General features: G+C 33.4%; 1 protein-coding gene across 1 annotated transcript; it reads right to left on the minus strand.

The window, feature by feature from the left end:
- Positions 1-5,481: 5,481 nt before the first annotated feature.
- Positions 5,482-9,949, minus strand: LOC107022539 (cysteine-rich and transmembrane domain-containing protein WIH2-like). The gene is made up of 3 exons (XM_015223164.2): positions 9,669-9,949; positions 9,257-9,494; positions 5,482-5,837 (listed from the first exon to the last, which is right to left on the minus strand). The coding sequence occupies exons 1-3, from the start codon at positions 9,718-9,720 to the stop codon at positions 5,789-5,791; spliced, it is 339 nt and encodes a 112-aa protein (XP_015078650.1). The 5' UTR covers positions 9,721-9,949; the 3' UTR covers positions 5,482-5,788.
- Positions 9,950-14,945: the final 4,996 nt, after the last annotated feature.

Genomic DNA, 14,945 nt, shown 5'->3' on the forward strand with positions numbered 1-14,945 from the left:
CTTTTTGGACACACATAATAACCAATTTCGTCTTCTTTCATCATAATTTTAGAATTCATTTATAGAATTATACTGAATAATGCCTAAAATTATAAGAAATGGCTTCCTAAAAGTGCAACTTGGAATAATGCCTATTGATTAGTATCCAATATAAAACTATGAATATTAATTAGCAATTTCATGAACAAAATATCCATGCATTAGGGTGAGAAGTAAATGATTTATCCATGTAAGTATACTAGTGATTGATTTCCTAACTCAAACTCATGATCTAAAAATTACACAGAAATAATCAACTGAGAAAAATGAATTGCTACTATGACTATGTTCATTTTTTTAAAACTTTACTTTCTCAATAACTAATGTTCACCAATCATTTTTTCCTTTGGTTGTCAGTAGCACCACTATTTTGCCTACTCAACTACTACAGATGAGCTTCAGAAGAATGATTTCAGGGATTTAAAATTTGAGAATGATTAGGATGTAACTATATCAAATTTAAATAATATAGCCACAACTACAAACAAAATGTATTGCCAACTATTTTAATAGTATCTCTCCCTATATATGTTTGTGTGCGCGCATTTAGCCCGCTTGTATTTGTTTGTGTATTGGAGCTTACAAAGAAGCATTTAATATTGGGTCCGTGCTTGCATGGTCCATCTCTACCTTGTTATAAAAGAAATGCATGGTCCAAGGCAAGGTTGTATCATCTCCGCATCGCGGATAGAGAGTTCAAATTAATCCGCGTGAAGCAAAATTAGGCAGAACACTTTGTGGAGTGCCCGTGTCGCGGAGAGGGGTACTCTCTCAAGAATCGAATCAGATAGGTGTCTCCGCATCGCGGAGAAGGAGCCTCATTTTAATTCATGAGTGTCGATTTGAGGCAGAGCAGTCTGTGCCACTCCCGCGTCGCAGAGAAGAGACCAAGATCTCAGAACAAAGATCTGGGACTGCCTCCGCGTTGCGCCCCTGAGTCCAGTTTTGACCGTTTTGACTTTTAGTATAAATAGGTCTTATTTTATTTTATTAGTATATTTTTTTAGGTTTTGAAAAACGACGACTTGGGAGAACGTTTTCACCATGTTTAGGGCTCTTTCCTTAACTCTTTTCATTTCGATCTTTTTGTGTTTATTGAACATTGTTTGATCGTATCTTGGATTATGAGTAGCTAAATACCCTAGTTTTAGGGATGTGGCTACAGGATGATTGTAATCTATTAAGTTTTCTTTGGGTTAATGTCAATTATCATATGAATCTTTCTTTTGTTCTTGCTTTTTGTATTTTGTGACTGATCACCATTGAAATAAATACATTGTCCGAATTGAACTCGAGAGAGGAATAAGAGGATAGGGTTAATTCTAAATAACTAGGGTTAATCTTTATCTAGGATAGGGATATATCTAGAAACCATGCTTGGGTAACTATACGGGAAGAAATTGTAATGCTCGGTACTTAATCCATCCTATCCCCGCTCAATGATGTAGAAGGCAATTAGAGGTCCGGAGACCATGATCATACATTTAACCTTGTAATTCATTGATTCGATAGTTGATAAATACCCATAAAAATGATATTGATTACATAAATCCTGATAGAAGTTGCAGCCCTGCACTTTACCCAATCACTGTTTGTAAACCCTTGAAATTGAATTACGTTTGTTATATTTTGTTGAATTCTTAGAATTAGAGACTAAATCACTTATGAAATCTTGAATACATATGTGTTTAGCTTCAAGTTATAGCAATTGAGTGATTCTAAGCGTAAGTCCATGTGGGCACGATACCCGGCTCTTAAAAGAGTCTCTTTAATACTTGAACAACCATGCGCACTTGCGTGTGCAATTTGGACGCAATATATGTACCTCTCTTAAATGAGCATAGAAACTCATACCTTATATCTATCTTGTCTTTTGGAGTTACACCTCTCTAAGCGGTTATTGGTTACATTTGGCGTTTCAACTAATTTTTATTTGTTTTTTTCTTTAATCTTTCTAAATTTTTCAAGCGTGCTATATTGAAAAAATTCCTTAAAATTTTAGCACTATATAATTTTTATACCAGTAAATTAAATATGTATATTAAAATTTATAACTTGTAGTTTTATGTACTTTGGCCCTATAATTTTTAAAATTTACTGGTCCATATTAAAAACCTAAAAGTCAAATCGATCAAATTTAATTTATACTTAAGATGCATTTTTTCGTAATCACATCTTATCGAAATTCCGAATACGCCTCCGAAAGCAAGACATTCATCTACTATTGAACTATACTTAATTCCAACATTATGGTGAGAACTACATAATCAAAACATTGTGAAAGTTTCAGTTTATATATAAGTCACTAATTATAAGAACACCCAAATCATAAGAAATGGTATTCTTTTACAAACTAAAACATTCATGTTCAAATTCAAAAAAAACAAATTCAGAACCATCAAAACCCTTGAAGAGGAAATTGAATTTCTAAAAATAAAAAGAACATATGAATAGTGGTTATTAATCATAAATTCATTGTCAATGTTAATTGGGGACAAGAAAATTGACATTTAGCAACATATATAAGACTAGTAGTACCAAATCCCAAAATATAACACAAGGATACAAATTTATCCTTAAAAAAGGGCAGAAGAAGCTATCTTAGACCGTCCAACCCTTGATATATTATTTAGAAATATTTCAATCCAGGTACTCATATATGTATATAATATACATTAGCAATATTATTTGTATCTTCTGCTAATACTTGTTTCCAGAGGACTGGGTGAAGCCATAAGGTGACACAATAGTTTGGTAGGGTTGAGATAGGATTTTTCAAACTCATTTAAAACTAGGGTTTATAGGCCCAGTTTATATAAGTCTTTGGCCCTTTAGGCTTGATTGGGGTCGGTTCATGGGCCAAAACTTTTTGTTTAAGGGCAACTTACAATAATCTCAATAGTGTATAATATAATTACTTAAATGCAAGCTATGTTGTAATATTGTGAATCTTACAAGATTTTGGTGTGTCCAAATACATGTATTTTAAAATATATAGACTCAAAATTAGGTTAATTTATTTAACATACACTGTATCCAAGTAAATTTGCATGTATCTAGGATACATAGACGAATCTCCCGCCCTCGCGTCCCTCCCATCTTGCTTGTCACTCTCTTATCTTGATCGTGTTTCTAGTATGCGAGATACATGCTATTTACACTAGACTTTTTGCTAGTGTTATTGAAACAACACCATCGTTTGTCATATTTGATTTAAAAATCTACTCATTTTCTTTATGATATAGAATTATAAGTTTGAAAAGAAAAAAAAGAAAAAAAAATGCTAGCCAGCCTCAGCCCTTGGTCTCTCTAGGGTTGGGTTGGGTTGGGTTGAGCATTCTCAAGCCCTACCAAATGAAGGGCCGCCCCACCCTAGCCCTTCAAAATCCTTGGCCCGCCGTCCGGCCCTTTTGACAACTCTAGATATAACTCTTTTAAAGTCGTTTTCATTAGTGGAATGAGATAGATAAGAATAGGAAAAATTATGCAGTTAAGCAAACTTATAATACTTAATTACTCATCATAATTATAGTTTGCTATAATTACCACTCATGACTAAAATTACACATTATTTACGTGGGTGACTTTGAATTTGTACAATTAGCCACGTTTTGTATATATATAATTCGCTAGAATATACAAATATATATGTATAATATACAATTATCTAACTAAGGTACATATACAATTCACCTCTCTCCCACTCTTTGCCTTCTCTCGCTCACCTCTCTCCTCCCTCTCCCAATCTCGCTTGTCATATATACAAATGCATACGTATAATATACAATTATCTAATCGATATACATATAAATTTACCTCTCTCGCTCGCCTTTCTCCTCCCTCTTTCAATCTCGCTCACTCTCTCCTTCCTCTCCCAATCTCACTCGTTAGATATACAAATGCATACGTATAATATATAATTATCTAATTGATATGCATATACAATTCACCTCTCTCCCACTCTCTGCCCTCTCTCGCTCTCCTCTCTGCTCTCTCTTCCAATTTCTCTCATCTCTCTCCTCCATCTCCCAATCGCGCTTGTCATATATACAAATGCATATGTATAATATACAATTATCTAACTAATATACATATACAATTCACCTCTCTCCCACTCTCTTCCAGTCTCGCTCGCATCTCTCCTCTCTCTTCCAGTCTCGCTCGCATCTCTCCTCCCTATAACATGTAGCTATGAATTGTATCTATCAAAATATATCTACGGAGAATAATTAGGCTATTTTTGAATGGTTTTATGTAAAAATTTCTCATAAAAATAATTTATGAGATTATTTATTCTTGTCTTTTGTATGAAATTATCTAATGTAGGATAAAATAATCCTGTTGAATATGCAAAAATTATTATTCTTATTTCACCCGCTAAACAAACCTTTATTTCAACATGAGTTTATATATAGGGAAAAGGGTCAAAATTACCCCTCAAATTTGTTTTAGTGGTTGATTTTACCTCTGCCGTTAAAAGCAACTTATTTTCACCTTTGCCGTCAATAAACTTAACAAATATACCCCTCATCCAAATCAATTAAAATTATCCAATTCTACTTAAATTATCCAATTTTAACCTGATCCGACCTACTTAATAATATACCCAATTTTCCATGTCAGATATGAGGTCAACATCTATCCAGATAAATTTTTCCATCCAAGAAACCTCCATTGAAATTAATTTTTCCACCCTTTATAATCTCCATTGTTTAATTCTTTCATAATATTCCGCCAACAACATTGATCTTGAAAAAAAAGGTTCTCTTTTTCTTCAAATTTTACTTTTTTTAAAATTAAACAAACAAGAGCGTATTATCTAAAAATCATATGGAACATTTGGTTTATTTTTTAATTTCATAATTGTCTTTGTCACATAAATTGAGACAAAACATAACACATATTATCTCAACACATGGACAACAAAATTACTTAATTCAAATGGACATTTTTTACCACTGTACCACATACATTGCTTTTATCCAAAATATCCAACTTTAAATCAATTATAAAAGAATTTAACAGTGTAATTTTTCGACAAAGAATATCCTGAACACCCGCATCCGGGGCGGCTCTAAATCAACAAAGAAGCCACCCCTGTCCCCATTACATGGCATCAGTGCTCAATAATAATTAACAACTTAAAATTAAAAAAATCATATAAATAAAATTTCAATTAAAGAAAAAACTTAATTTTACTTTAAAATTTTCTAATGTGATGTGCCAACATAAATTGAAACACATAACTTTTATAAGCCTATTTTAAGGTTCATCCCCATTGTAACACCAATAGTGGGAGGGTATGTATTGCATCTTTTCCCCAAGGAAGGAATGATATTGGACCAAAAAAGTTTAGGACAAAACTATTGCGATCGCGGAGTGTAATATTACACAGGTATATTTGACTCTTTTCCCTTTAATAACCATATATTTAGCTTTAAGTGAGAAAAACTTATATGATCCGTAAATACAAGCAACATGACCATTCACAAACAAACATGATAGTAACAGAAATATTACATCTTATGAAATCCAGAAGTTGTGTAAATAATATTTCTAGCACAAACGCATCCTTCATAATTCAATTACCACAACACAAAATAGCGCTAACAATACAAATGTTTTGACAGTTTAAGTTCTTCACACATACGTAATTCGCAGAGAGGAGTCTGATGATATCTTCAAGATTATGCGATTATGCCCACAAGTCGTAGCAATTTGACGAACCAACAAGATGGCGTCCAGAGGACTAGAGGCAGCACTCCTCCAAAAGACAGCAACAACAAAGAGTAGCCAAACTGCAGAAAACATCAATTTTAAGCAAACAGTATAAATAGATGAGATGAGAGGAATATACACTCTTGTGTGTGTGTTCATCGTGATTTTCTTCGCATCTTTAATCAAGTAATGTATCACCTTATTACCCTCTAGTTTTTCCCTCTATTTCGCATATGATATGCTCGATATTTCTTAGCTAATCTGACCTATTTATCTTATCATTTTTCTTCTATGTTTCGGCTTGTAACTCTCCCTCTTCCTTCCTTTCAACCATCCCCCCTAAGCAAGAATTTAAACATGTTAAGAAACAGATGTATAATAACACGTAAGAGCATGGCATAAGCTTCCGTAAATTCACCAAACTAATACTGCTTGCAAGGATTGCTCACTGGTTGAGATGTAATAAGTGGGAAAAAAATGATTTCGACAGTTAAAACACGAAAATGCACTTGCATAACACCTCTTTGACTCTTTCTACCAAGGGCAACCTAAGAAACTCCCTGTAATGCAATCTTTTGTCAATTGAATTACTCTTACTCCTTGGAATCTAGAGACACTCGTATCAATATAGAGTTGAAGAAATAGATCCGACTAAAACAATTCTGAACCTGAAGTTTGCAACAGAAAGAAGGAAAACAGAACCTCCTTGCAGGTTCGCAAAGACATTTTGAGCAGCAATAGAGAAATGCAGCTTTATGTCACAAGATGAAAAAAGTTCTAATGCAGACATGAAATAAGACAAGGACAGAAATAATAACCTCTTGTGGTTTCACAAAATAACGAGGGGAAAAACTCATTGGTGTTGTTAGCTACAAGATGAAACAAATGGCTAACTGATTCATGTTCAAACATCGAATTAACCTTCTTCATGTATATCCCAGGGCAAGTAAGAATCTCCAAGTATAGGCATTATAGTTAAAATCTGAGGAAGATGGTTCGCTAGGATGGCAGCAATGGTCATCTTAATTAGCTCCAGGGGTTTTCATTTAGTGTCAAGGAGCAGCACCCAACTGTGGGTTAGGCGCATCTCACGTGCTCGAACCTTACATTGGATGAACTTTCATGGAAGAAGATAAGAGGAAGAAAGGGCAATTACGGAGTTTCAAACCGTGCACTAGCTGGCACTTTGGAGATTCCTCGGTTATCAAAAATATAGAGATGTCTTAACAAAGAAAGAACAAAAAGACTCTGTTGATCATGTTGACATGCTAACCAAAGTCTAGTGATACTACCAAACCGTGCACTAGCTGACAAGAAATGAGTTTTGTTAATAGATTGGAGAATGTTTTCAACCAGACAAACTTGGCAAGAATCATGACGTGCAGCTTGTTATACCAAAGGTGTAGCAATAACCAAATCTTGTTGATCCAATGAACTGATGGCAATCTGCTTGCCTGAACGGCTTCATTCAGGTAGCACTATTCCCTGTATTTACTGAGTTGTCGAATTCTTTTTCTATATAGTAGTTGAAAAACGTGAGTAAGAAACTTCACATAGGAAGAGATCCTTACTATCTCAAAGTTACCCTGTCTTTAATTGGCAAAGACAGAACTGTCATAATGATGTTAGATGCAAGAAAACACATGCATAAATTATAAGGATATTCCAACAATTTTGACTCGCTACTATGAGTGGGCTATAGAAATGTGTTTTTGTACATTACTAATGCAGTTCGCCTGAAGCATTGTTTGCTCAGAACAGTTATATGTTGCAAAGAAAAAAGGCAGAATGTAAACAACACATGAGGAGATAAAATTTAGGATAATATATCAAGGCACACAATAAACAAAACCTTTCTTCTCAAGCTCCTAACTAAAACCTCAACTAGGCGTGATCCATTCAGATCCCAGCATGAACCTGTCCAGAATCCTCCGCCGCAAAAAATAATCTAAGATAAATGAATACAAATACACCAAAAGAAAACAATGGTTCTTCTGCTGTTAATAGGTTTACCATAAAGGATCTTTTCAATCTGACCATCCACCGTGTCGTGTTACATGGGTCGATCAGCAATCTAGATTCCTCATGACTACTCTTCAAACACAAGTTCCCAAAAACTTAAAAATTTGAGTTGCCTCGAATGTGGTAGAATGTCTCTGACCAGGAATAATGGAAAGAATGCATCTCACTCACTTTTTGCAACTGGCCATTCCAAAGGTGCTTGTTATTTTGGCACAAATCTTTTTTGTTCTTAAAAATACTAAAACCAAATCGTGATATATAGGTTCCTAAAGTTTGCTCCTTGAACAACCCATTCTGCAAGTACTATGTTCATTATTTGTTTACTTATCACATTCTTTTCTTATATGATGACTGAATAACATGATAAAACACTTCACATTGGAGAGAGATTCTTCTTCTGTGAACATCACTTAGATTCTATGATATCAGAAATAATTTACCATGATGACATGTTTTCACAGAACGCGTGCATAGTTTATACAGACACTCCTACAAGTCAAGTTATAGGGCAGAAGAATTAATGTATTGAATTTACCACCATTGTTCACCTAAGGCAACTTTTTACTTAAAATAGTCTATGTGGCTAAAGAATAGCAACATACAAATAACACATGCAGAAACAAATATTAGAGTAACAAAATTGGGCAATATTCAAGGATCCTAAGAACCATGCCCTAAGGAGTCCAGGTAGGCCGCATAGGTAATGCAACCCTCCAACTTCATTCCTTCTATTTGGGCTCATAATCTCTCATTTAAGCTGAACTTTGTGGATCCTGGTCATGATCGCCTTTGCCACAAAACAAAACTTGAGATCAACAAATCCAAATACGCCTAAGAGATAAACGGTTCTCGTGTTGTCATCCAGTTAGTTCTCAATCTATCTCACTTCATTCCATATTCAGCACTATATCCAGTTCCTGATGATTATTCTCGGAAAAACAAGTTCTACATGACTTCAAAATGCACATACATCAAAACTTAACCTTACCAATGATCATAAATGAAGCAATATCCTCACTTATTATCAACTCTAGCTTTGTCTTTTCAGTTACCTAGTGTGAGAGTTTTAAAAAGGTTGCATTTTGGCCTGTCAACAATCAGGATAGGCAGTCCACATTGATAGTGCCCTCCCCACCTTTCAACACACCTCATTTTCACCCCACCCCTCATAGCCCACATCCCAACCATCTTCACCTCTCATAGCATTTTAGTATTCGTCTAAATTATATACAAATGCTTTTAGGATGATATTTTTCGCTTGCTTGCGTACCGAACACAAGAAAATAAGTAAAAAAACTCACTTATTTTCCTAGAAAACATTTTCCAATCATACTTACACTACAAATATCTCTACCCTTACATCATGAAATTAGCTAATTTAACACTAACTACGAGCCTAACCACAACCCTCTTCCTTCATCCGGACTTACGCACATACGATTTAACAAATACTCAAACACATAGTTAGAAAACATACCATCCCCTTAGAAATGAAGAACATCCATCGTCATTACGATAGTAGCCACCACCACCATCATGATACATATGCTGAGGTGGTGGCGGTGGAGGATATTGATCACTAAAATACCCCTGATAACCCTGAGGTCCAGGAGGTGGTGGTGGAGGAGGATACCCTCCGTTATAAAACCCCGGTGGCGGTGGCATCCCCTGCCCTGGGTATCCTTGTGGTTGCGGTGGCGGTGGTGGTCCATACCCTAAAAAAACAAAAATTGTCAATTCAAAACACAAATTAAGTTCAATCACACAACAATCAATCAATTAATCAATAATTGCGTAGACTATTCACTTTCGATTCTTAAAAAATATACATAACTTTTGAAGAATTCGACACGAACTCATCGATTAGAAAATTGGAAAATATTTGGTACCTGGTGGAGGGTAGTCAGGATAAGAACCTTCATGAACATGTTGATAACTCATTGTGATGGTGTGATTTGAATGGGAAAAAAATGAATAGAGGTGCAGGTAGATGAGTTATTAAATAAAGGGATGTTAAACTTAGGTGTTAAGGTACCGGGGCAGGTGTGAAGATGAATTGGAAAAAAATCAAATTTTAGAAAGAGGATATAATTATGATAGTCATTCACGTGTTAGCAAACAAGAGAGTACTCTCCGTGCTCATCATGATTCATGGACTCAAGTCATTCTAATGGTCATGACACTCACGCTAACCTTTTGGAAAGAAAGTTATTATAGCAATCTAAATTAATAGTAATAATTATATGAAAACTAACGCATTTAAAGATATAGAAGCGAATTTAAACGACAATAAAAATATAAAGTTTTCATAAGCTCCAAAGATTTAAACAAATAACTAACCAAACTAATATAGAAGAACAACCCCTAGAACCCGAAAGACATTATACCGAATTTTACTAACGGCAAGTTTAAGAACAAGAGGTACAATTTGAAACTAAACAATACCTTAAACAAAAGTTTGGGCCCGAAAAGAGTGACTTAAACAAGAAAGATTTATGGCAGCTTGAAAGAATTGGTTTACTCTTGAATCCAGACACACTCACTAGTTACATAACTGAGATCTATCAATAGTCACCTGAAGATGTCCTGCACTCGACAAGAAAAAACAAGTGCAGTAACAGTACACAACCACAATTTACTGGTAGGATCACGTGACTATCCCATTAAGTGCAAAAGAAGTAAGTCAATAAAACATAATAATAACATGCGTACACCGAATATATACATCATCATTATTTACGAACAACGGGGCATTTCACAATTCTGAAATATCACAGTTATATCAAGTAGTTGGTCCTATCATGAAACTCAAACTCAAACAGTTAGCATACCAAAATGTGGTACTCGATTCAATGTTTATGTCGAAATGTGGCAACAGATTCCAATAATTAGTTATGCCGGAACGTGGCAACAGATCCCAATTAATTATGCTGAAACGTGGGAACCAATCCATTCAACACACCACAATCACAAGTATATTCTCAAAATCATTCAATCAAGAATGATTCATGACATAAAATTATTTGTTCATATTCATTTACATTTACTCTGATTAATAATGCAACATTCGCATACATACATGCATCATAATGAAGCAAGAACCAAAATATATCACACAATCATAGAATCACAATCATCACCGACCTTGAATCTAAGCTTGAATTCCCTAAGGCACTTGAATCTTTCCTTTTCGGATTCTTTCCGCTTGTTCTAGGTCTATAAAAAAATTAATATACGCAAGGATCAACAATCAAAAGTCTAACTATCCAGATTATAATAGACACAATAACCCTAGATCTCCATATCCAGATTAGGATATTTCCCACCATAAACTCCATATCAAAACTCAATCCCATCGATATTAACCCTAGAAAAATAGTATCTATGGATCGAAAAACGAATTTGAGGAGTGAAAATCTTATTTTTAGCCTCAAGAATGGTGAAAATTGCCAAGAAGATTCGTGGGTTTCGTTCCTTAGCTTTCAAAGTCGAAAAGTGCAGAATAAAATATTTTTGGGGTTCATTTACGACTTTAAGTCATGTCTGCCCTGCCATGGCGATACTCACTCCGCTACAGCAGCTCCGCCCTGGCGGCAGAAATCCCGTCCTAGCAGCTTGCACAGAATCTGTGAGCAAAATTAATAATTTCAAGACCCTATTTCGCAACACGCCTTCAACCAACGAGACTCAAAAAATATCATTCACGCCAAGATCAACTTCGGCAGTTCTACTCACCCGAATTCAATTTCGTAAAGTCGCACATGATTCTTAACGTCTTCGCTATCTACTAGTGTAATTAAATCATAATTAGGTCTCTCATTCGTTACCAGATTTCCCTAGACCTTACTGACTCTGATTTCGTCCAAATTTGGATTAGGTATTGGGAAATTTCAAGTAACTACCAAAAAGTTTTCTAGCTCCAATTCTTTCTCCATTGGCTTTTCCCTAACGACAAAACTCAGGTCGTTACTGAGAGTTTAGTTTAATACTCCCTCTTGTCACTAATTACTTGTCCATTTTTTTCTTTTTTAGTTATTCCTAATTATTTGTTCATTTTGACAAATCAAGCAAGGACAAATGTTTTTATCTATCATACCCTCAATCAATTACTTTGAAGAAGGTATAACTTCTTGAAAACCTTAAGTCTTTTATTCATTCACTTCATAATTAATAAGGTAAAATGATACACTCACTATATCCATCATTGTTTTCTTAATAGGTTACCCGATTCAAAAGTGGACAAGGAATTAGGGACAGAAGGAGTAGTATTCACGGGTCAAACCGTTTATATTTAATTGAGAATTTGTATGTATGATATATATAGTAGGGAAAATGCATAAGTATCTCGCAACAGATGCTCAATATCTCAGAGACGCACATATACTATACTAAGGTCCTATTACCCCCCTAAACTTATTTAATAAATAATTTTTTACCCCTTTTTTGCCTACATAACACTATCTTTTGGGGACCATCACCTGTTGATTTTTCTTTCAAACAAGTGTCACGTAGACCGAAAAGGGGTAGAAAATTATTTATAAAATAAGTTCAAGGAGGTAATAGGACCTTAGTAAAGTATAAGTGTGTCTCTGGTATTTTGGGCATAGGTTAAGGGGGTACTTATGCATTTTTCCTTTTATATATTATAATAATCGATAATTCAAAATTTTTAAAAGATATATGAAAAATTTATTATTATAAACAGACTTAATTACATCTTGAAATCCAAAATATGTGGCATAAATTAGCATAGAAGAAGTATTATTTTTAGTAATTTTTTATTTATTTGTTTATATGAAACGTTTAAGATCACAAAATGAAATAATATTATTTGGGGTCTGTTTGGAAAGTCACATGGTAATTGAAATTGGTGCAATTACTAGGATAATAATTATTAGCCTAGTAATTACACTGACCTGTTTGGTTGTCACATGTCCTGTTTGGATGTCACAATGTAATTACACACGTTTTGTTTAGATGCATAATTGCAATCATAAAATTATATTAAATTTTAATAATAAAATAAATTATTTAAAATTTATACTAGACAAATAAGAAACTTTATAATGATATTAAATTAAATATTTAAGATATATGTTCTTTTTTGAAAATACATTAATTAATAAAAATATAGTCTTTAACTAATATTATGAAAAAACAATTGATTTATATCTTTTCAAATCAATATATTACACTTGAATTGATCATAAAAACTACGGAAAAGGGCCTAAAATACCCTCAAAGTATAGGAAATGGTACAAAATTACCCTCCATCCACTATTGACTCCAAAATAACTTTCCCACCCACCTATTGGCTCCAAAATACCATTGTCATCCACCTTTTGGTTCAAAATTGACTACTTATTTAACGGTTTTAAATTTAAACTATTTAAATATTTTTTTAAATACGTGGCGCTAAACTATTTGTTATAATTTAACTTATTAGTATAATTTATAAATCAATCCACTGCTCACCCATTATTAATTAAACCCCTCCAAATTAATAAATCCGTCACATTATTAATGCAACAACAGAAAAGCTACTGCCAATTGAGTGTTTTTAAAAATTTGAGGTAAAAATATCTATAGAAGTAAATTATCATACATTCAAGTTTCTAAACAAAAATTACCGATAAACTTAAGAGTCTGACTATGTTCATCTTAATCATTCTTACGTCTCAATTATGTGATGTTACTTCGTAGGTAAATTTTTTTTCAAAATAATATATTAAAGGTTATAAAACAAATCATAAATATTTATAAAATTATATTTAAAAAATGCATGAATTAATTTGGGATGTATTACTTCTTTATCTTTAATCATAAATTTCTAATTAAATCTTGAAAGAGAATTCTATTGAAAGTGTCCTCCTAAATAAGCGGCTCAACCTAAATTCAATTGGGGCTTCAATTCGGATTCGAATAATTTTGGATGTCATTTTTCAGTAATCTATAATTTCATCGTGTTTTAGTAGTGTTTATGACGATTTTGATATTTTTAATTGAATGATTAATTGGGTGGGGTTTAGTTAGTAATGAGTGAGTAGTGGGTTCGTTTATGAATTATATTAATAAACTAAACTATAATCAATAGTTGAACGTCAAGTATTTTAAGAAAATATTTAAAGATTTTAATTTTAAAAAAATTAAATAAGTGGTCAATTTTGAACCCAAAGGTGGATGACAAGGGTAGTTTGGAGCCAATAGGTAGATGAGGGACATTTTGGAGCCAATAGGTGGATAGAGGATAATTTTGTACCATTTTCAATACTTCAAGGGTATTTTAGGCTCTTTTTCCATAGAAACTAAAAGTACGAAGTTTATACGAACATCGTGAAATGCATGTTTGATAAAAAGATTAATAAATAAATAAAATATCATAAATTATTAAATTTTTGACAAAAAGATAATCTATCAAGCCTAATTAAAAAATGACGTGCAATGTGAATTCAATGTTATTAAAACAAATGAAATTGAAAATATAACATAAGTTATAAATTCAAAACAAAAAAATTAACATAATACTCTTATAGAAAATGTCAACATAGCATACATAAATATGATATATTTTTATTTTTTAAAAGGAAAAAAAAAACATAAGTCCATTTATTTTGGCACTATAACATTTAAGAAAGAGAAAAGATATAAAATTTCCTCTGAACTTGTCGGAACAATTTACTTTAGCACTTTAAATATAGGGTGTTTTTTTTATAAACGACCCTTGTGGTGGGTCAGGGGCTGAGCAACACCCCCAGACTTTATTATTAATAACAAAAACAAAATACAAGGAGGGGGACATAAACCTTACCTCCTACCTAAGATGGTTCGGAATCAACTTCCCAAAGGAAGTCAACTCTTCCCCTTACAAAAAGATGTAATCAAAATACTAAGTACTAATGAGAGGACTCCTCTCCATATAATGTATCTAGAAAACATAAACTAGGGAGACTCTCCCTTTACAAGAAAGCCTATAACTAAACTAATCTATTCAAAGTAGCTATAATTTAATTACAACTAAGTCGAAAAGAAGTGAGAATTATCAAGGAGGTTCCTTAACTCTTTTGGTCTTCTTCCTTCTGAAACTAGGCATCTGCAACAAGTCAAGGTGATAGTATGATCTTGCTTCTTTAGGCATTTGTTGGATGTTGAAGTAAACGTGTGGAGAG

This window comes from Solanum pennellii, chromosome 1 (genome assembly GCF_001406875.1).
Source record: "Solanum pennellii chromosome 1, SPENNV200".
NCBI lineage: Eukaryota > Viridiplantae > Streptophyta > Magnoliopsida > Solanales > Solanaceae > Solanum > Solanum pennellii.